Source organism: Phalacrocorax carbo, chromosome 5 (genome assembly GCF_963921805.1).
Source record: "Phalacrocorax carbo chromosome 5, bPhaCar2.1, whole genome shotgun sequence".
Lineage (NCBI taxonomy): Eukaryota > Metazoa > Chordata > Aves > Suliformes > Phalacrocoracidae > Phalacrocorax > Phalacrocorax carbo.
The window spans coordinates 60,291,454-60,312,435 of record NC_087517.1 but is presented as its reverse complement, the minus strand read 5'-3'; the positions used below and the strand labels follow the sequence as shown (position 1 = coordinate 60,312,435).

Sequence of the window (20,982 nt, the reverse complement as noted above, 5' to 3'; positions counted from 1 at the left end):
TATTTATTTATCAAATTTTGGAAATATTTGTGTAAACTCAGCAAAAATTACAGTCTTGCTGGAGCAGAACTCCACAGAGCTGATGTTGGTCAGATGCTTCCATTCTTCACATGACTGAAGTAGAGAAAGAGTAGAGTTAATACAGCTTCAAATAAAAAATACTTTTAATAGTTTTTCTGGTTTTTAAAGGTGCAAAGAAAATGCAGAATGCCATAAGTTTTAAAGCCATTTTATCTGCACTTCTTAAAATAACTCAGAAGAGGAAAAAACCTCAGGTAGTAGATATTTCTCAAAGTTCCTAGCTGTAGGATAGACAGTGCATACAGCTGAGAACACTATACATACACAAGCATTTGCTGCGTATAATCTAGAAAATCCTCTTTGCCTTCTGTTTATGCAAATTGCTGGTTGTCTACATGGCTTGTTGTCTTCTTTTAGACTAACTATTCTTTTTCCAAAACTAAGTTAAAGATAAGTTGTACTTGTTTTGTACAGGATAGAGTTTTTTCTTCATAGTAGCTAGTACGGGGCTGTGTTTTGGATTTGTGCTGAAAACAGTGTTGATAACCCAGGGATGTTTGAGTTACTGCTGAGCAGGGCTGACACAGTGTCAAGGCCTTTCCTGCCTCTCACCCCACCCCACCAGCGAGTGGGCTGGGGGTGCACAAGGAGCTGGGACGGGCCACAGGGGCACAGGAGACCTGACCCCAACTGACCCAAGGGATATTCCACACCATAGGGACTCATGCTCAGCATATAAAGCTGGGGGAGTGTAGCTGTACGCTTCTACGGGAGAACTTATCTTGGGCCGCATATCTCCGGGACACAGGGCTCTACCCACCCTGGGGACAGTGATGCACAGACATCAATATGATGGATACAAAATGTCTGTTTATTTAGCTGCGTCACACGCTTATATAGCTCTTGCGCTTCCTGTTCCTGCCACTCCTATGGGGAGGAGTCTATCTTTCCGTCACATCCCATAATCTTCCGCTCATCGATCCCTGTCTATTCCCCTACAGGGGAGGAAGAAGGGGATGTTCAGAGTGATGGCATTTGTCTTCCCAATTAACTGTTACACGTTATGGAGCCCTGCTTTCCTGGAGACGGCTGAACACCTGCCCGCGCATGGGAAGCAGTTAATGAATTCCTTGCTTGTATGCACGCTTTTGCTTTACCTATTAAACTGTCTTTATCTCAACCCATGCGTTTTCTCATGTTTACCCTTCTGATTCCCTTGCCCATCCCACCAGTGGGGAGAGAGCAAGTGGCTGTGTGGTGCTTAGTTGTCAGCTGAGGTTAAATCATGACAGTATAGTCTTACAGTGTTTACCAAATACCTATTAAACCCAAGGACTTAATTTGTTTGCTTTTTCTTACTATTTCAAGGAGAATTCATTACATCTTGCCAGTCTTGGTTTATTATTGTTATTAACATTAGCACAAATAACCTACTTGGTATCAAAGATGGGAGAGGGCTTTTAATTTGTCATTCATGTTCCTCTGCAAAGAGCAGAGGCTATATTATACTTAGTTTTCTTTTTCTATTGCAGTGCAGTTTGCAAAGCTTTAAAATGTACTCCCTGCACTTCCTCCCTACTACTGCGTTTGTGTATAGTCCAGTGCTTTAAGCGTGAAAAGAGCAATGGCAAATGGGGATAGAAGATGCTTTTACAGAAGCGCACACGTATTCTTCTTCAAAACTGTCCTGTTCTTCAGATTTCTTCAGTTTTCATTTAAAACTGAAGCTCATCTCTGTCCTGGGATAGCTTAGGAAAATTATTGAAAGTGTGAACTAGCTCCAAGCATGTACAATTACATCTGCAAGTGTTTGAAAAGTACTTTTGAAATAGGAGCCCTGTCAAGCTCAGGCCCGCTTACCAAAATGGCTGTTTACTGAGGCGCCAGTGATACACTTCACAAGTGGTGAAACAGCTTACAATGTTTATCATAATGTTGCAAGTATTTATGAAAGGTGAAAAAGCTGTCTTGAGCGGGGGAACTGCTGCTTGAAGAAGGGGCCAAAACAAAATTCCTCAGAGGACTGAATGGAAATGGCTGAAAGAGGACTAGTCTAAGGAAGCTCAGTACAGCAGAGAAGATCTCATTTTATGTGATTACTGAAAGAAGCAGCCTATTTTTGGTGCTTTGAGTTGGGTGAGTGCAGAAGAGAGCTAGTTTCTCTTTCCTATGTGGATTTTGTTCTGGTGTGACTACTCAGTTTTGTATAAAAGTAAAAGCTGTACATACCACTAATTAGCGTCTCAGCCTGACAGCTCTTGGCAAAATAAAGTTTTCAAAATAGTTAAGTGCTTTCTTGTTTATTTCAGGTGACATAGATTTGGGTTTTTGATATAACACCCACTGAGCTTTTAAATCCTCTCAGCTGCACAGTTGCAAACTCCACTAATCCCAAAGAAAAATGTGGTCTGCTATTCATTAAATGCATATGAGCTTCCTTTTTTAGTAAGCACATAAGCAAATACCTAAATTTAGGAACATGTGCAGCTACAATCAGTAGAATATTCTGAATCCCTTTGTCTTCTTTCCTTCACTGGAACTGACTGTGCTGCATCTTTGAGAGGTCTCTGACTGTAAGCCTTACTGTGAAACCTGGTTAATTCTATTGCCCTTGAAGAGTGCTCTTTATATGTAGGTTTTATTGACGGTACATCTGTACCCTTCAAGCTTGCTTTGCAAAACTTTACATACTTGCTAAGAGCTGACAAATTGTAGTGCCTAGTATATTCAAGTATTTATTCAGCCGTGGTGACAGGAGGATGTAGTGAACAAGTATTTTCATTATTTTAGTAATTGTGCTGGGAGGAATTGTTTGGGTGCTAGTGGGGGAGAGGAGGCAGGAGGAGGCTGGAAGTCAGCCCGAAATGGCCACTTCTTTCCCTGCCTCCCTGCCCACTCAGTCCTGGAAGTCCAGCTGGAGGGTCTGTGGGCTTGCTACTGCTTCCCCTCCTCCCTTTCAAAATCAACTGTTCTCCTTCTCCTTTCTCTCAGAGAACCTCTGCTCACCCTTTTGGCTTGCTGGGAAGAGGAGGGGAGAAGAAAGGGCCAGGACAGGGTCAGATCAGGAAGCTAGAAGAAAGTCTCGGGCAGGAGCAATAACCAGTTGCCTGTGGGCCATCAGTGGAGAAAGTCATCCCCTTCCTTTTGAATAGGTGACATAGGTGGTCTGCCACCCCAGGCAGCCATTTGCTCTGTTTACAATTTAAGCTGTCCTTAAACCGTGGTAATTAAATAAACGGGGGAAAAAACCCAAACCAAAAGTTACTTGTTTATCATCTAAATTTTATGTTAGTTCTAAATATAAAACAAGCTGCATTTTTAAACAACGTTTGCACTTGTTAACCGTTTTACCCGTAATAATAAAATTCCCTATTGGTAGAATGCAGTTATTTTGTTTGGTGGAACAGAAGTTCCACAATGTGCAAGAATGGAAAAAAGCAAGTTGGGAAAACATGAAATGGCATTCAGTGCCAGTTGCAGGAGGACTTTTGGCATGGAGAGTTTTTGTTGTGTTGGAATTTGCTTAGGGCATTACATGACTAATATGTCAGCTCCTCAGTAAAGAATAAAAGAAGGTATGGATTTTAATGGGCATGGGAATGAAAGTTCTAAATAATACAGAAGGCTCCAACATTGATCATTTGACCCAGAAGAAATAGTTGTGTATATTAAATGTGAAGATCTACAAAATCCGAATGTCACTTTTGAAATGAGATTTTTACGTGAGACTTTTTTTGGTGTCTGCTGCTCGATTATCCCACAGTTGTCAGTGATGACACTTCCACTTGTCTTCTGTGACAGTGGCAATTGCAGAAGAATAAAGATGTGAAACTCCCGCCTCAGTGCTGTACGAGAGATCCTCTTCTATTCAGTGGCAAAAATAGCGTGTATTTTGAGCAAAGATCTTTATAGCTTTAATCCAATGACCAGTGCTTGGTTACTGGTCTTACCCAAGAATATATGATTAATCCTATCTGACTCCAGTTTAATCTGAGGTAAATCTCTGAATTAAATAAAACAAAAGTTCCACAATAATTCAATTGTGTTTACATCCATTTACAATATAAAATGCTTGCAAAAGCAGTAGTGTAATTGCATAATACTAGGCCTTCTATAAGTTGATGTCCTGTGTCTTCACTTAGTTCTTCCATGGTAGTACGGAAGTGAGGAAAGTAATTTTTAGAAATTTGGCTTTGTTACTGAGCATCAAGTAGAAGTAGTTTCAATTTCTGGCACCTCTCTGTTTCCGGGATGCAAATTGATCTCTCATCTGTGACTTTCTGTTGTCTTCCATCTTGCCTCGGAAAAGTCCACAGTGTAACCAGCTTCCCTAACGACAAACTGTTAGGCAAGCATGGGGTTGTATGCATGGAAGTCATTTGTTCAAGTCCTTCTGAAGGCACCAAAGTCAGTGGAACTTCTTGTGTGTGAAGTTACTGAACATTTGGCTGTTCTGTAAAATTAGGGTTTAATTTGTATATTATTTTCTTTTTATTTGTAAAGTGCACACTAATGAAATTTGCTGGGAATTTTGCAAAATATTATCACAAGTAACTAAAAAGTGGCCATTATGTAGCCATTATGTATAGCACACTGTCTTTTTGGTCCAAGACAGGAAACATGTTACCCCAGTGCAATAACTCTCACAAAACAAGCAGACAGCAGAGATGATGAACCTAACCTGGTTTGGCACTTTAATTGACAATCTGACCTAGTCAGCATCGCAGGGGGGTTCATTCCTGCTAACCAGAGCCATGACTTGGAACGAGAGTATCATGCTGCTTATCTGCAAAATTAGATTGGTAATTGTGCCCATCTCATTCCTCTGTTTCCATTGTGGGTACCGTACCAGTTCGTGGCAGTTGCACTGCCATTTGTAACGTTGACATCTATGTATCACAAACTGCAATAAGGTTGCTAAATTTTCAGGCAATTTTTGGCAGATTATTATTTTATCATCAGACTGTTATTCCAAAAATTGTTGCATGTTTGCCTATAGGTTGAGTTTAAGTTAGTGCCGTAAGTACAGAATTTTTTGAAATAAGAAAGATAATTTTGCAGTTTAAAATGTATTTCTTGTAATAAAGACAACAGTAGTCCTTTAAGTGATACTCAGTAAACAATTCTTCTGACCACCCTTTATCTTGAAGGCCTGTAGTTAAGCAATTATGTGTTACTTTAAGTCAATTGATGCTTTTTTAAAATCTGGTTTCCAAGTATGAGGAATGCAGAGAGGTATTGCTCTGGGCAATCTTAAAAATGTGGTTTGGAAAGTCCGAAGATTTGGAACTTGATACTCCTTAGTCTTCAATATCCTTATAGTGTATTTTTTTAAAATCACCCTTTTACCCATTTCAGAAGACAAAATTGGTCTCTGTCAATATATTGGTGTCAGGGGATGCAAAAAGTCTTCAAAGTGCAGTATGGATACCTGTCAGAGAGCTCTATGTCTTCATCTGGTAAATATTATCAGAGGAAATTGGTTGTTCTTGGAATTATGTATTTTCTTTGATAATCTCTTTCCAGTAAGTTAAAAGCTTTTACTCTAGTTTCAGGTTGTCCAGCCTTGTAGTAACTTTATGCTGACTTTGCCAGAATGATGCAGGGGCATGTCTAGCCTGATTCATATCCATGGCACAGTTATGGCTAGAGGGGAATTTAATAGGCTAGTAGTGAGAAGATATCTAGTAGAAACAATGGTGGCCAAGATTTATAGTGTTTTCAGATCAGAATAGGCTAGTTCTAGGTGTCCTGGACAAATATAGAGCCCTTACCAAGACCTTGTTCTTGTAAAGTGTTGTTTGCGTGTACCCACACAGTGTAGTTTAGTGTTTGCTTGATGACATAATAATAATAATTTTATTTTTCTCCTGTATGTTTTCTTACCCTTAGGCAATAACCACTGTAACAGAATTTGCTGGTTAATTAGCAGTCTGTAAGTTTGCTACTTGCAGTTCTGAGGGCTCTTTAACAAATTCTTAAGAAGTCTTAAAAACTTCAGATTTCTCTTAGAAGCCAATTTTTCCTGTTTCTTACACTGCCCTCTAGCACTGAGCACATTTGGAGAGTCACCTTCACACATCTTTCTTCAGTGTAAAGTAACTTTTGTGCAACGACTTTTTAGGAACTGTTAGATTATCAAAGTCTGCCAAGGCAGGAAACGTCCAACTTCTCTACATGAACATCTGTCCTTTTTGGGTGAACGTACTCACATAGAGATGAGGTAGAACAGGCATAGTTTTGCACAAAAGAGACAAACATCCAGTTGTCAAAACCTGACAGCTGTCTATGCTTGCAGCCTGACATCTCTGCCAATCAACAGTCAAATAAAATGAAGTTCAGGACACGCAGCCCAGGTAAGTAGAAGGTCTTGCAGTATTTTGTGCCAGTGACCTGCAGCCTTCTGGGACCAGTGGCTTCCCCTATGTCTCCTGCTTGGGAGAAGCATCTGGATCTCTTATATTTGCAAGTGTCTTGGTCCTGAGCAAAGTGAAACCAAGTCTTAAGCGACTCTTTAGCAGCAGTGAGCTGCCTTCTGAAGTTTTCATGAGTTTGATCGTCACTGCAACGACTCCCATTCTGTTGCTGGTTTACCTGCGATACTTGAAAACCAAACTTGCCATACCCAGGCTGTCCATTTGCTGTGTAAGAACTTGAATTGCTGACGTTGGCTTTCAGAAAGTACGTTAGCATCCCTTTTTCAGTCTCTTGCAATATATTACCTCATTCCATTTTTTCAAAACTGAGAAGACTTGATGATATGAACATCGTAATTTGAATACAGAGATCTCGCAGGTCTATCACTGAACATCTAATACACCCTGATATTTCTGATAAGAAGTCCCTGAAAGGGAATGACAAATCAATACATTCTTGAGAATGTGTGGCACAATTAACCCCTTTATGAGTGTGTATTTGATAAATAGTTAGCTCCCCACAGTCTTGTCTAGTAAGCAGTTAATGGGAGTATCTAGGTAACATGAATACAGGGGAGAATGCTGTGGAGACACGTGGCACCCCTGCCCTGGGGAGCCCTTCAGGCTCACTGCATAGTGTTTGTGTGTGCTGTTGCCAGTGTGGCTCTGGGGGAGACCCAGCTGGATCTGTTACAGGGTTCCAGGATGGCCTATTTGCCCAAAAATGAAAGAGGGGGAAAAAAAAAACAACACAGAGCACTTTGGTGTGGGTGTGAATCTGGGTAAAGATTCCAAACAGCTCTTTCTGGCTCTTAGTTTGTATCTACTTGTGTCATTCATATAGGGAAAATACAGTCTGATGTTTATGTTACTAGAACGTGTAAGTGACTTCAGGGGGAGGAAGAACTGCTGATAAGCAGGAGAACCAGGCTGAATTTCCACCTTAATACACACAATTAGCGTGGGATTATTTCTCAGAAAAAAATAAAATTTCTCCAAGATATTTTGGTTTTTTTAGAAACAAATTAAAATTAATGTTAGCAGCACCCTAGTAGCTTACCATTTTGTATATGTATTGGCTGCACAAAAATGCAGTAGCAGAGACATATCGATTAATAATAATAACTGTGCTTTAAGTTCTCAAAAATGTCAAAAATTTGTTGAGAGAGTTTTTGGCGTTTCCTTCTATGTGTGCTGTCAGTTTAAAGTTTCATATTGATTGTATACTATTTGTACTATTATCATGGCTTCTTGACAGTTAGCTTTTCAGGAAAGGTTCACCTTTTTCCTTTGGGTGTTTTTTATTCCCATTCCCTGTCTGATCTGTCCAGTGTTGACACTAACTACAGAGTGTGCCGGAATACGCAAAGACTGGATATTGAGTGGGATCCTCTCAGGGTGGTTGTGTGTTTTATACATAGTTTGGATCAGATTTAATTTTTTTAAGGTTAAAGCTTTGCTGCTCTTCATACTCTGTACAGACCGACTCTGACAAGCTCTGTCAGTCTGTTTGAGGAACCCTGGCAACTTCAGTATGACTTGCTGAGCTGTAAGCAAGCAATTATAGCAGAATTTAACCCACTTAGATATTTCATTTTTTTCTTAGGTGCACTTCCATTAAAGTCAGTTCTTTGGGAACAAAACTAGACTCTGACAAGGGGAATTTACTTCACCTAAATATTCAAAACAGTAAAATTAACTTTTCAGCACAAAACAATATTGATGCTGACACTTGTCAGCAGTACTGTGATTTCTTTTTTGGGGGTGAGAGAATACATAAAATAACCTTTCTGAGGGAAGCACTGTCACTGTTACTGTAACTTTAGATTTTTGTCTTCTGAGTATACTTTTTCTCCATGGCTGATGCAGTGTTGCATCTTGGTGAGCTGCTTCTGCCTTGGCTTGTTGGTGTTTCATCACACTGTACAAACAAGGAGGTAATGTTTTCATTTCAGAGGTTCATTGATCTGGTAGATGATTTATAGCAGTGTCATGCATGGAATCAGCCTTCCAAGACAGGAATTGTTGGACTGTAAGTATTAAGGATGGTGATAACGTGTCTGCATTAATTAAAACAGACTTTGAAAGTGGGATCTTCCTCTGTATATCCTCCTGTGTGACAAAATCTAGGTAAAGTTTTCATACTTCTAAAAACCATATCGAGGCTCTATGACCCAATGCAAGTCTGGAATTTTTACCTGTGCCGTAGAATAGCCTCTGGCAAGAGGGTATAGAGGGTATGGATTGGCTAACAGATGAAGAGCATGTGTAGAGGAAAAGGATGAAAAGATAATTCCTTCCACAGAAGGTTGAAATGCTACTGCCTGCAGGAGGTCAAGTAAAGACTTTTTTGAGCGCCAGGAGCCAGAGTCTGAGGCCATTAGGCCTATGAAAAAGTCGCTACTTAAAATCCTAAAATAATTCCCAAAGTACCAGCAGAGACAATCTAACACATAAAGTTGCTGTGAGCTTCTTCATGATTGTCTCAAGCATCTGAAGGCTGCTGATGCTCTGTGAGAAAGTCAGTTCCTTCGGTTTCTTCAAACCATGGTACTCTTTCATAAAAGCATTTACTAGTTTAACCTGACTTCCCAAAAATCTCGCTGCTGAACATCAAAGAGAGCTGAGGTTTATTTTGTCTTTAATGGTAGTCTACCTAGATTCTCATCATGAGTCCACCTTGTAAGGTAAGGCATGGCTACTACATTACCTCTTTAATCTTTGCATGCTCCTTCCTTTCTCTGCTGGTAAACAAGTGTCAAGCACTGGAAACTCAGAAGAGCATGTGATCAAAGCCTTTCTGCCTACATCCTGGCATCGTTTCTAACTCATTTTTCTTTTGTGAGCAACCTGTTACACCTGAGCCTGTGTAGTTTTGCTCAATTATTGATGCCTTCTGCAGGTCTTTAGCTGACATAGGGGTATTTTTGCAGATAGGATATTTTTGCTGACTTACTGTCTATCCCTTCTTGTTACTGGAACTTACCAAAATCAGCACACAAGGTTACACTGCAGATTTCATAAAGCACTTCTGATATTGTGGAAGGCCTTTTCACAGTGGTAAAGTTTGATGTGAAACACTGCCACTTTTGTGAGTAGGCCTGCAGTCAAATGAGGGGTAGAACCAAAACAAATCTTACGGACTAGTAACAGCAAACAACATGTCTGAATCTGTCTCTGCAACTATTTCTGCAGCCCTTTTCTGGCTTGATCCTTTTGCTTAATTGTAAATCTGTTCATGGTATCCTTTTATAGGAAGAAAAGTTGAAATCTGAATGAAGCTGAAAAACCCGAGTATTTCTTAACACGCTTGAAAGCTTTTTATGGAGATCACAGAATCATGGAACCATAGAATGGTTTAGGTTGGGAGGGACCTTTAGAGGTCATCTGGTCCAACCACCTGGCAGTGAGCAGGGACATCTTCAATTAGATCTAACTAGATTCAACTAGAGACAGAGCTAATTATGTCAGCATTCTTTTCTGTTGAAGCTGGCTATTTTGTTAGTCCCATCGTTCTCAGAAGTGTTGGTCTGAAGAGAGTTTCCTTTTTGAGGTACACAATGTGCATGTAAGTTACTTTTTTAGAAGACTTACTAGTTCATTATGGAGAACTATATTCATTTAGTTACCGTAGTGTAACTGTGTTACCAGAATTTTCCAGTTGTCATTAGGGATGGGCCTTCCTGCTGTCATTTTCTGTTGCATACTTTAATCTGGGTTCTTTACTTAAATGCCTTGTGGTACTATTTGTAGAAACGGTTAATTATAGCTAAGGAGGTTGTTCTTATATGATGAAACTTCAAGGAGAAATGTCATGAGAAATAATGAAAACCATAACAACAGAGTCAATTTAGCATCAGTTATAAACTGGAGAGAAGTTATGCAATGTACAGCTTCGGAAAATAAATAAGAAAAACTAAAAGAGGGAAAAAGTGTATTACTGGCATCAGTTTATGGTCCAAATTAAGCAGCGCAGAGGAGGATAAAGCATGTGCGGTGTACTGACTTGTGATGTACTGAACTCTTACTGTTCAGGGCTGTCATTATGACCTCTTCTGTAAATCAAGTAGTTGCTAACTGCTGATGCATATTGGAAGAGAGGACAACTGATTTATTTTAAAGCTTAAAGGCTTCCATAGATGGATCACGATACAATACAAACAGCCACAGTGCCAATTATAGTTTTAGATGCTAAAGTGCTTTAAAAATTGTTCCTTATAGATGCTTTAGTATCCTTGTGCCTTAGGTACTGCTGAAATTAGGTTAAATATGGCAATATTCCTTACTCAATCTGCTACATGCCAGCTGTTAATGTTATTACATGAGTTCACGAACTTACTAGTTAAGGCCATCAGAAACTTGAAGCAGCCACTGATTTTCTCATGGTCTTCCTTAAATCTTGATAAGGAAGGATGAATGGGCAGGATGAGCACTTGCATGGCAGATATGCAAGAAATAGGTTGATGCAACATAAAATACTGGTGACAAAACTGAAGACAGTCTTTCAAGAAAGATTGCTGCTAAACCTTTGCATAGCCAATGAATCAGTGTAGTTAGAGGTGCCATTCGTGGTTCTGAAACAGAGATGTCCGTTTATTGGATAGAAAATATCCCCATGTAATTAAATAATTACATTCTGCAAATGGTAATTAAATAATTATATTTCGCCAAGATGGTTGAAGACTACTACAATTACAGTTGGATACAACAGTCTTCATTTCCTTCCTTTCACAACTTAAGAATGCTGTTGTAGGTTAAGTCATTGTCCTGTACTATCCCGGAAATAATTATGTTTTTATGGTGGGCAGAGTGATTCCTGTGAATCCATTATTAGCTGTTATCAAATGATGCTATAAACATGCTTGGTGGTAATCAAGAAAATCCTTTCCTCAATTCCTTACTGTCTGATCAGGTTTTTTATTATATTGTTCTTTGAGTACCAGATGTATGAGTTGCCTTATGAAAACTGTCAGAGACAAATATGTATTGAGAAAAACTAACAAAGTAAGTGTAGGTTATAAATAGATAACAAATGAAGGAAGGTAGAGAAAGGAAAGGGATACACTGGTACGCTACAGCAGTTAAAATCAGTAAAAGGAAATGCGTAACTTTTGGTGGGATATGGTCTGTCTTTTCTTGTTGCTTCTAACACATTGCTTGTCTGCAGTTCCTTACTAATACTAAGGGATAGAACTTTTGTTGCACATATTTAGTTTATTACCAGTTAACATGAACATTTCATTACTAACTTTGATATTAGGAAAAAGACAACATGGGGCACCTCCTATTCTCCTGACCTTGGTCTTCTCTTGTTTCCTTGTTTCCTCTGTTATCTTTGCCGCTCCCTTTTCCTTGTAATTTTCTGCCCTTTCTTACATATTTTTCACAGAAGTGCCACCCATTTCACTGATCACAGAATCACAGAATCAAAGCTGATGGGCTCAGCTTTGGCCAGCAGTGAGTCTGTTGGGGAAGCGGCTATGTCTGGCACAGGGCAGCACCTGGCCTTCTCCCAGAGGCCGCTCCTGCAGTCCCTCTGCTTTCCAAACAATTCTACTTGTACCCAATACACTAGAAAAGGCTATTGAAACCTGTGTTTGTGTGTTTCATTATAAGGGCAGTGTTAACACAAGTTCATTCAAGCTTCAATTACTAATAAAAATATCTTTTATTACTAGGAGAGAATTGGTTTCATGACGTACAATCTGGATTTCAGTGATGTCTTCTGATTTGGTATCTCTGGCTTACTCTATATCATGAACAATAGAAAGAGGAGAGTGAATTTCCATCTTGGAGGCTGCAATCAGTGAGATCAGATGAAGCGATAGGTTTTATTTTAATATTAATTGCATAACTAGTAAACATGATCCAGAAAGCATGAGCTAAAGACACACAGATGCTTGTGGAAAACAAGCTGTGAGTTTTTTTTTACTCAGGAAGGCAGTGTGTGACCAATCCCATGTTGACGCCATGACCAGCCCGGCTTCTGGAAGGAGACTTCCTCAGCCCAGGTGTACAGCCAGCTGACATCTGTGTGATTTTTCTCTGGTACCAATTGATTTAATGGCAAAGTGTCAGTCTGTCAAGAGGTAATACCAGCCTCACATCTGTGTATGGTGCTGCTCTTTGCATGGTGTGAAAAGTTAATGGAGAAGAAGACCCCATGTTAACATTTGCAGCAATGTGCTGCAGGTGGTAATCTTTCTTCCCACAGGAAAAATGGAACTGATCTTTCCTTTTTAATAATAACTGAGCAGATAAATGTGCCTACCTTAGCATAGCTTCAGGCAGTACTATTTACTGGCTCACCTTTGAGCCTTAGCTTCCCATGATCGTTCTGTAACTGTAGAAGCAAGTGGTGAGAAGAACTGGCTGTTGAGACTTCAGGCCAAGATCTGTTTTCAGAGATCAAATACACTTGTTGACTAGTCAAAAGGCAGCTGATGGTCTTATAATAATTGTTTTTATTTCTTGTGAGAGACTGCCTGAATAAAGTTGCTTCCCCCAGGGGTTTTCAGCCAAATAAAGGGAAGAAAGACTTCATCATCAGAGATGTGTGCTGAATTCCATTGACTGGTACTGTAATTGAAAGTTCTTGCTAATGTTTTTTTCCTGTAGAACAACATATTGAAATAACATGTTTGGTTACTATAAAAAAAAATGGCTGCATTTGGCAAGTGGTTTATTAGAGCTTGTAAACTAAATTCACAGATTTCCACTGCTGGAAAATCTTAGTTTTGCAGGTACAACATGGATTACTGAGTGCTTTTTCAATCATAAAACAGCAAGAGATTCACAGAGCACTTTAGGAAATAGTCTTGCCGACAAAATAATTAGATATAATTCAATAGAGGCTTGTGTGAGTGTGATTCTGTGAATACAGTTATTTCTGGGATGGTTCTTCATCCATGGAAAATAATCCTTGGAGCTGCCCATACTTACAAGTGCATGTGCATGCACTACTCTTACCATGAGTCTTACTTTTATTCAGATGTCTTCATGCAGTGGTGGGCTGTTTGCATGTGGGTGGATCCTACAGTCTTCTGCCATAAGTGTAATTATCAATATAAAAGTAAAAACTTTCAGAGAAAGTGTGCTTGATTAGGAGAAATCCAGATTAATGTAACACGTGACAGGTTGAACAAATGTTTGCATAGTTTTCTGGATCAGCATGAATGTACATGTTCTTGAAAAGTGCCGAGCAACATTAATTTCTACTGGCCAGGATCAGGAACATACCTGATCTAAATATCTCTTATGATGTGAAGATAGTTTGTGAGAATCTTTGTTTAAATTCAGGTTGTTTTTGCAGAGATCACATAGTTGTCAAACAATAGAAAGACATACCTGTGGCTTTCCCCGTTGCTGTGATTTTTGGACTGGTATTTAAAAACTATTCTGCCTTTCTCAATTTAGGACCTTCTAAAATGATCTGAATTTAATCAGTGAATTAATGAATTAAGTTTTCTTAATTTCCATTGCAGAGTTGTATGCAAACTCACAAGCCCCACTTTGCCACGTTTGTCTATGTAGTAGCAGGGCCTGTCAGAGTAGTTTCCTCATTTGACTGAGGGTTTAGCACATCTTTCGTCTTTGAAGAATTGGAGCTGATTCCAGGATTCAGGCTGGGAGGCAGTACTTTGACAAGTAAAGAAACATTACATATTTACAGAGGTTGGAATGTAATGCAGGAAAGCAAGTGTCATTAGTTTCCTGTCAGTATTGTCAGGAGAAAAATGAAAACATCTTGAACGAATCAAACAACTTAATCTTCTAACATATATCTTTGCATTTTGGATTCTTTTTAGTAAGAGATCAAAGAATGTGCTTCCTGACATTCTTTGGGAGTCACGATTCTGGTGGTATATACTGCTAGTATATAAACGGTTCTCTTTAGGTGTTTCCACGCAGCTAGCTTAAGCCAGCTGTCAGGTCTGCAGGTGACTGTGTCAGTACTGAAGAGGACTGTGGACACAGTGTCCAAAGATTTGCTTTTATTTTTGTAAGTCTCTGTGTGACCAAACAGTTATGGTTTGTGAGTACAGCTGTTCAGAAATGAGAGTTTTTATTTAGTTGGTTAGTTGTTAACGGGTATGGAGACTGTTCATAAATAATTAGGACTTCCAGAAAATGCAGACTTTTTTTTTCTTTGTGAGTTTCTGGTTTATGATGACAAATTGGATTCAAGTAAGACATTTGATCTTTCTTTATTAGTGTACTGTATATCATAAAGTGTTTACAGAGAGAGGGGGTTCTCTGGATTAGATGGTGTGGTCACCTGATTATAGACTGAAGGGCTGATTGGAAAAGTGAGATAGTGCTGTAACAGAGCCTTACAATTCACCTTGAACAGACTTCTTGAGCAGCTAAATATTGAGAACAAATGCTGTGACCTCATTGTACTGGAGCTCTTCTTAAATTAAGTTGTAGGTATATAATTTCCCACCTTCTCTATTTCTTATAACAGCTGGAAATGTGTCCTTGTGGTACAAAAGCATTTTATGACACAAATATTAAAAAGTGACAATCCCAGTAGTGTCATTGCACACGTCTATATATGGACTGCAAATTCAAATAGACTGGATTGGTTATCTGGACCATAAAATTATTGTGTGACTGAAACTGGTTTGCTATTTTAACATGGAAGCCAAGTGCAGTGAATTTCTCTCTCTGTTAAATCTGTAATTTCAAAGAACTTATTTTACACACAGACTTCAGCAGCCATTTTGTGTTCCCTACAGAGTCTCTCTTCTCTTCCTTTGTCTTTGTTTTTCCTCTTCAAAACTTTTATCTTTTTCTAGCAAGGTAATTCAGGCTGAAATTAAGTAGTTCAGCTTTGTATATAAAACCAAAATAACATTCTTGCTGTCTGATAAGAATCCTTTTGAAATTTAATTCATTTAGATTTATCAGTCCCGGCCTTTAGTCTGATTGTGATGAAAAAGAATTGTTTTTAACTAACTGTATTTTGAATATTGAATTTAGAGCCTTAGGTGCTAATAGTTACACTGCCACAAGAGATAAGCGAGGGGATGTTATGTGAAGACTTACAGGCTGCTGTAAGCTGGCAGCGTGTGCTGTTCTGTGTGGTGTTCTCCCTAAAGTTATGCTTTTTAAAGTAACGTACCCTAGAGCCTGTTGGAATGAAAGTCTAAAATTGTTTCTTTTGTCTTTGGCTTTTGTAGAAGCTCCACCAAAACTGGAAGAAAATCCTGCTGAAGCGTTCACTGACTCATCTCTCTTTGCTCACTGGGGCCAGGATCTCAGTCCTGAAAACAGACGTATTGCACTTAAACAATTCCAGTATTACGGCTACAACGCTTACCTGAGCGATCGCTTGCCACTGGACAGGCCCCTGCCTGACCTTAGGCCTAACGGGTGAGTGCTGTAGTTCAACCTAGCATTATAGGTCCTGAGTTGTAGAGTCTGCTAGCTCTTTTTCACCTGGAAGTCTTGTGTTGTATGATCTCATAGAAGGTAAGTTACATATGATGGCCATGATGAGTAAATTCTATCAAATATCTGAAGGTTGGAAGTTTCAAATGTCTCCTGAAACACTGGAGTGCCCAAATAAAGTCATATTAAAATCCCACAAAGTATCCATTAAAAGTTCCCCAAGATCCTTTGGAATCTTAATGTCACCTACAGTTTACATTAGATAGCAAGTGTTTTACTCTTAGAAGAATAACCTTTTTGTGTTAAATTTCAGTTTTATCACCAGGTCTGACTAAGATCAGAAGAAAATAAGAACTGCTCTATTTGAAAGCTGAGAACTGTCTGGTAAAGATCAGTAAGCAGGTGAAACTGTTGAGCTCTCGTGGTTAAATACACAATTTAGTCAAGCTGTGTGTACCAGCTGAAAGCCCATGGAGCCTCCTTTACTGGGCCGTTCTCTGCTGGAAAGTGTGCATGTCAGGCAGGGTAAATAAATCCACTGTTATTCCACAGTGGCTTGGTGAGATGGGTGGGACAAGGGAGTGAACAACCTTTCTTTTAGTGCATTTGGGGCCTGTTCTGGTAAGACCATTCACAGAGACAGTTAATGCTCAACTTTTTTTCAGCCTTGGTGATACATCTGATCCTTTGAACAAACAGCCGCTCTGGGGATGGGGAGATGGGTGCAGGGAAAATTGGAGCTCACTGAAAAAAAAAAGATCTTTATAAACATCATAGGTACTTACTGAATTGAACCAGTAACCAAGATGTAAAAGGCTTCTTCATTCCTTGCCAATTCCAAAAGCAATCCAGGTGTGATCTTATTCACTTACTCTAACCAACTGTTTTAATAACTAAAGCAGTAAGCAGTATGTTTCACCCTATATTAAGTTGTTTGATATTAATGAAAAGATATGAAAACCATTCCAGGAAATAGTTTAACAATTTTAAATATATTAATGTTATATGTTATTATATAACACATTTTAGAAATATTTGTCTTGTGGATTTACTGAAATAATTACTTTGAGTAAATCAAGGTACATAAAATTATATTTGTATTTTGGTTAAATCAGTTCAGTGCTGTCTGTAGGGACAATTTTTTTTAATTGTAAACTAAAGGAAAAATAAATCTTCTGTAACTAAGAAGACATCAGTGACAGAAATGTGTCTGTTCTTATATCTCTTTTGAAATTACTCTCCTGAATGATTTCAGACTAAATTTTTTATAACTATTGATTTTCAAAATTAAAAAGACAGAGAAAATGAATGTTCCTGTAGCTAAAAGAAATTAAGGTTGGGATTTTAAAAGAAACTCCAGTTAGAAACAATTCATGGTCTTAATTTCTGTGAAATTTTTGATCCTATTTGTCAGAAACATGTTTGACATGACAATATGTTTATGGATGCATGCATACAAAATAATGGCTTAGTAATGGTAGCTCAGGAAGATTCCTGCTCCCCCCGCACCCTTTATCATGGTTCAGGAGCAAGCAGGTAATCTGACACAGAAATGTTGTAAATTCTGTTACTGAAGGAAATGAAAAGTGTTGTCAGGTATTATGTACACTATTTGCTGTATATACGGTACCCTGTGGAGTACAGAGCTACAGGGTATTCTGAAAATCACGTTGCTGAAAAAAGAATTCCTACTCCTGATGTGCAAATTCTCATTTGTGCAAGACCACACTCTCGGCTATTGTGGGAAAAACCCTACCCTGCAAGAGTATGCTTTCCACTATAATAATAAATTTTTAGGATTTGTAGCACCTTTTTTTAAAGCCAATTACATTAGTTACTGCCAGAGTCTATGTAGATGTATTCATATTATCCATGGGCAGATACCAGGCTCAAGCATCATAGCATGAAAGCCAAGGACAGCTTGGGCTGAACAGAGCACACAGCAAGTGGCATGGAGACAGAGTTACTCAACTGCGCTGGGCCTTAGTCGGTTGTGGTTTTCCTGCTCTGACTAGAACTGCACAAAAGCACGGATAGGACAGATGTACCAAAACAACTCTGGATGGAGTTAGGCTAGATCTAACAAAACTCATTAGCCTGGATTTAGCAGTTGTTCCGCAAGAGTCAGCGTGACATTGGAATCCCAGCGAAGACTTGTGGGCAGGTAGCTAAAGGAATGGATTTCATATATATATACGTCTGGGCTCAGTTGTGGTCTATCATCTGTATTCATAACCTATCATATGAAGTATAGGAAGTTAGAAAGACAACAGGAATATATGTATAACTGAAGTCTAAGGTAATTCATATATGGTTGGCCCCAGTTGAGACTGGGAGAATTAAGTGATCTGCCAAGAGTGTGTGATTTTACTAGCCCCTTTTATATCATACTGTTATGACTCAACCTTGACCTTCTTTCTGCCTGCAGTGCTCTGAGAGTTCACATAAAAATAAGTTAGCAAAGGAGCTCAGCATTTCTTTGCAGGGTTCTACAGTGAGAAAGGCTACTCCACATATGTAATAACCATATATTATAGCATAGAGGATTTTCTAGGGTTGGTATTGTCAACATTTAATGCCATCAGACAACCAGAGGAGAATTAGAGATTGCTGAGCCACACCACATGTGGAGGAGAGGGCAAGTATTTGACCTTGCCCAGTCCTCCAGTGTGGGTGGCATGCAGAGGTGGGAGACCACATATAGTAGTTAGGGCAGTGCACTGTGCCCAAGCCCCTGAACTCTGGCTTCTCTGGAAGAAAATGACCATCAGTCAGATGGAAACATCCAGCAGACTGCAGCTGGGTCAGGCTGTGGCAGTTGTCACACCTTGCAGTGGGACTTTCTTGTGTTTTAGGTACTGCAGAGTGGTTTCTAACACTCTGGTTAGTACAGTAATTGGCCTCATGTCCTGTGATCAAAACATTCAGAATTTGATTACTTTTCACTGTGTGTATGTGTGCTAGCGCAGTCCAAAATAATCTGTTATAATACACAACATAGTAAATAACTCCTCTGGTGTCCCGACACCTGGATATCCCAGCCTCCTGAAGTAATTGTCACATCCTGAAGTAAGCTCCATTTTTGCAGTACTTACTAGATAGTACAAGCAGTATTGTGGACTATTGCTTATCCTGTCTCTCCCACGGTCTCAATTTGTTTTCTGCTGCTGAAATTTTGTGCTCTGCCTTTTACCACTCTTATGTGCGTCTATTAGCCCTTAACATATCTGCATCACAGACTAACAAATAACTACTGGCTCTAATGAGCTTGGAAGCATTGAGGAAGGTAATGTTGCCCTTCCTGTGTGCAGGAACAAAATACTTCTGTGTTAGTTATAATTTTGTTGTACTCATTACTTTAAGTAGGGCAAGCAGTACCCACAAAGCTTGTCATGAGTGAAATGTTGAACAAGCTCACACAGAAAGACATTATTAAAACTTAGGTTGTTTAGGGATCCCAAAGCTGTGTACCAAATCTCCTTTTGAGTAGATGCCCTTAGGATTCGACCTTGTTGGCTTGTAAAGTTTTTGTTGCCTGATCAGTGTGCTGAAGCACATGTGGGAAAGAGATAACATTCTTTGCTTATATGAGGGGTAGTGGAAAAAGAGGTGTGCAGCAGGACCTTAGCAGAGGAACTGTTCTGCAGAGTTTTGCTCCTGCGCAGCCCATATAATATGAAGGAGCTGACCAGTAAGCATAAAGTAACTTTTTCAGTCAGTGTAACTGCAGTCAGCCAAACATCTTTTGCATTGGCAAAAACAGTAAATGAAGAAGAAAAGGCAGGAATGGTGGAAGGGGGAAAAGAAGCATTTAAAGCTCAGATGTTTCTTCTTCTTTGGGGATTGCTAAGTAGTATGGTATAGCACGTGGCTTGTAGCAGTTTTGCCCCTTGCCTAGCTGAGTCAGTGCTGCTTGGCATCTAGAAAAGTGCGGAGGTATCCCGTTTCCTCTGCAGAGAAAGGCTGTGGCCATTTTGTAAGTACTTCTTTCAAACAGTTCACCAGTCCCAAATTGTATTACTTTGAGGCTCAATTTGGCAAGGAACAATGGTAGGAGCCTTGAAGAGCAGCAGAATTAGGTTTGGGATAAAGTGGGCAGAAACAGAGCAGGTGGGATATCCACTGAATGCAACTAGAACTACAAAAGAGAAAAGCATTGGCTGGTTGAGGACTGTGATGCATTTTAGGAGGAAAGCTGTTTATGTATGTACATCTGTCCAAAATGTCCATCAGTGTTATGGTAGTGTATGCAGGCCTGGATATAGTGTGCCAGACATCAGAATTTATAAACCTGTAGGTTTTCCTTTTCCTGATGTAAGAAAACCATGAGATCTCAAATTGCATTTGAACATTAGCTCTGCTTCTCCCCAAAAGCCAGCTCCTACAGACTTGCATTCCATAAGTGCTTGCTTCTACACGTGTCTGTGAAACTGATCTGTTTTGCTGGGCTTACATTAGTTACAGATACGGCTCCATGTTCATTTCTGACTGAGTTCTTTTGTTTCTACTCAGGAAAGATAGTGTAAATACTGCATGTTGTATCTGAAGTTTCAAAGGAACCCTTTCGAAAGAGCACCAGAGCCCGGTACTTTACCTATTGTATTGCTTTGGACAGAAGCCCTAAAATTACCAAATTATTCAGCATTCTTGTTAAATACCTAATGTTTAATTCTGTCATATTTCCTGCTCTCTTTTACTCATCTCTACCTTTGATTCTTCTTTTTCTTGTCTCACTTTTGCCTGCCATCAAACTGACTCATAGTGGCAGTGTGTGCTGCCTGAGCGGCCACCCTCTGTGATTCTGATCTGTGCTTCAGTTTGTCCTGCCTGAATGTATCTCCTCCAATGACTGCTCTAGAATTATTTAATATCGCTAGCAGTGATATCAAATCGGCTGCAGTCTCCAAGCTGCTATAATAACCTAAGTTAAGAATGATGTACGCTTGTTGGTTTTGATCTTCCCCATTGTCTTCCTTAACTGAAAGAAGATGCGATGTGGTACTCGGTGAGCACACAATCTTTTGTTTTCTCTCTCAGTGACTTATTAACGTGTCATAATGTGAATGTTCTTTCACTTGGCATACATTTACACTAAACCACACTCAGAATAATCCATGGTACAATACTGTGAGAGGCTAACGGTTTTTGG

The 20,982-nt window shown here is 39.4% G+C and overlaps 1 protein-coding gene across 5 annotated transcripts in view; it reads left to right on the top strand.

Moving 5' to 3' along the window:
* Positions 1–20,982, top strand: part of GALNT18 (polypeptide N-acetylgalactosaminyltransferase 18) — a 339,486-nt gene that overhangs the window by 197,920 nt on the left and 120,584 nt on the right. For all 5 annotated transcript variants that reach the window (XM_064452730.1, XM_064452727.1, XM_064452726.1 and 2 more), the window contains one exon: positions 15,623–15,815. In XM_064452730.1, the coding sequence (XP_064308800.1) occupies positions 15,623–15,815 (193 nt within the window). The remainder of the gene's footprint in view (positions 1–15,622; positions 15,816–20,982) is intronic.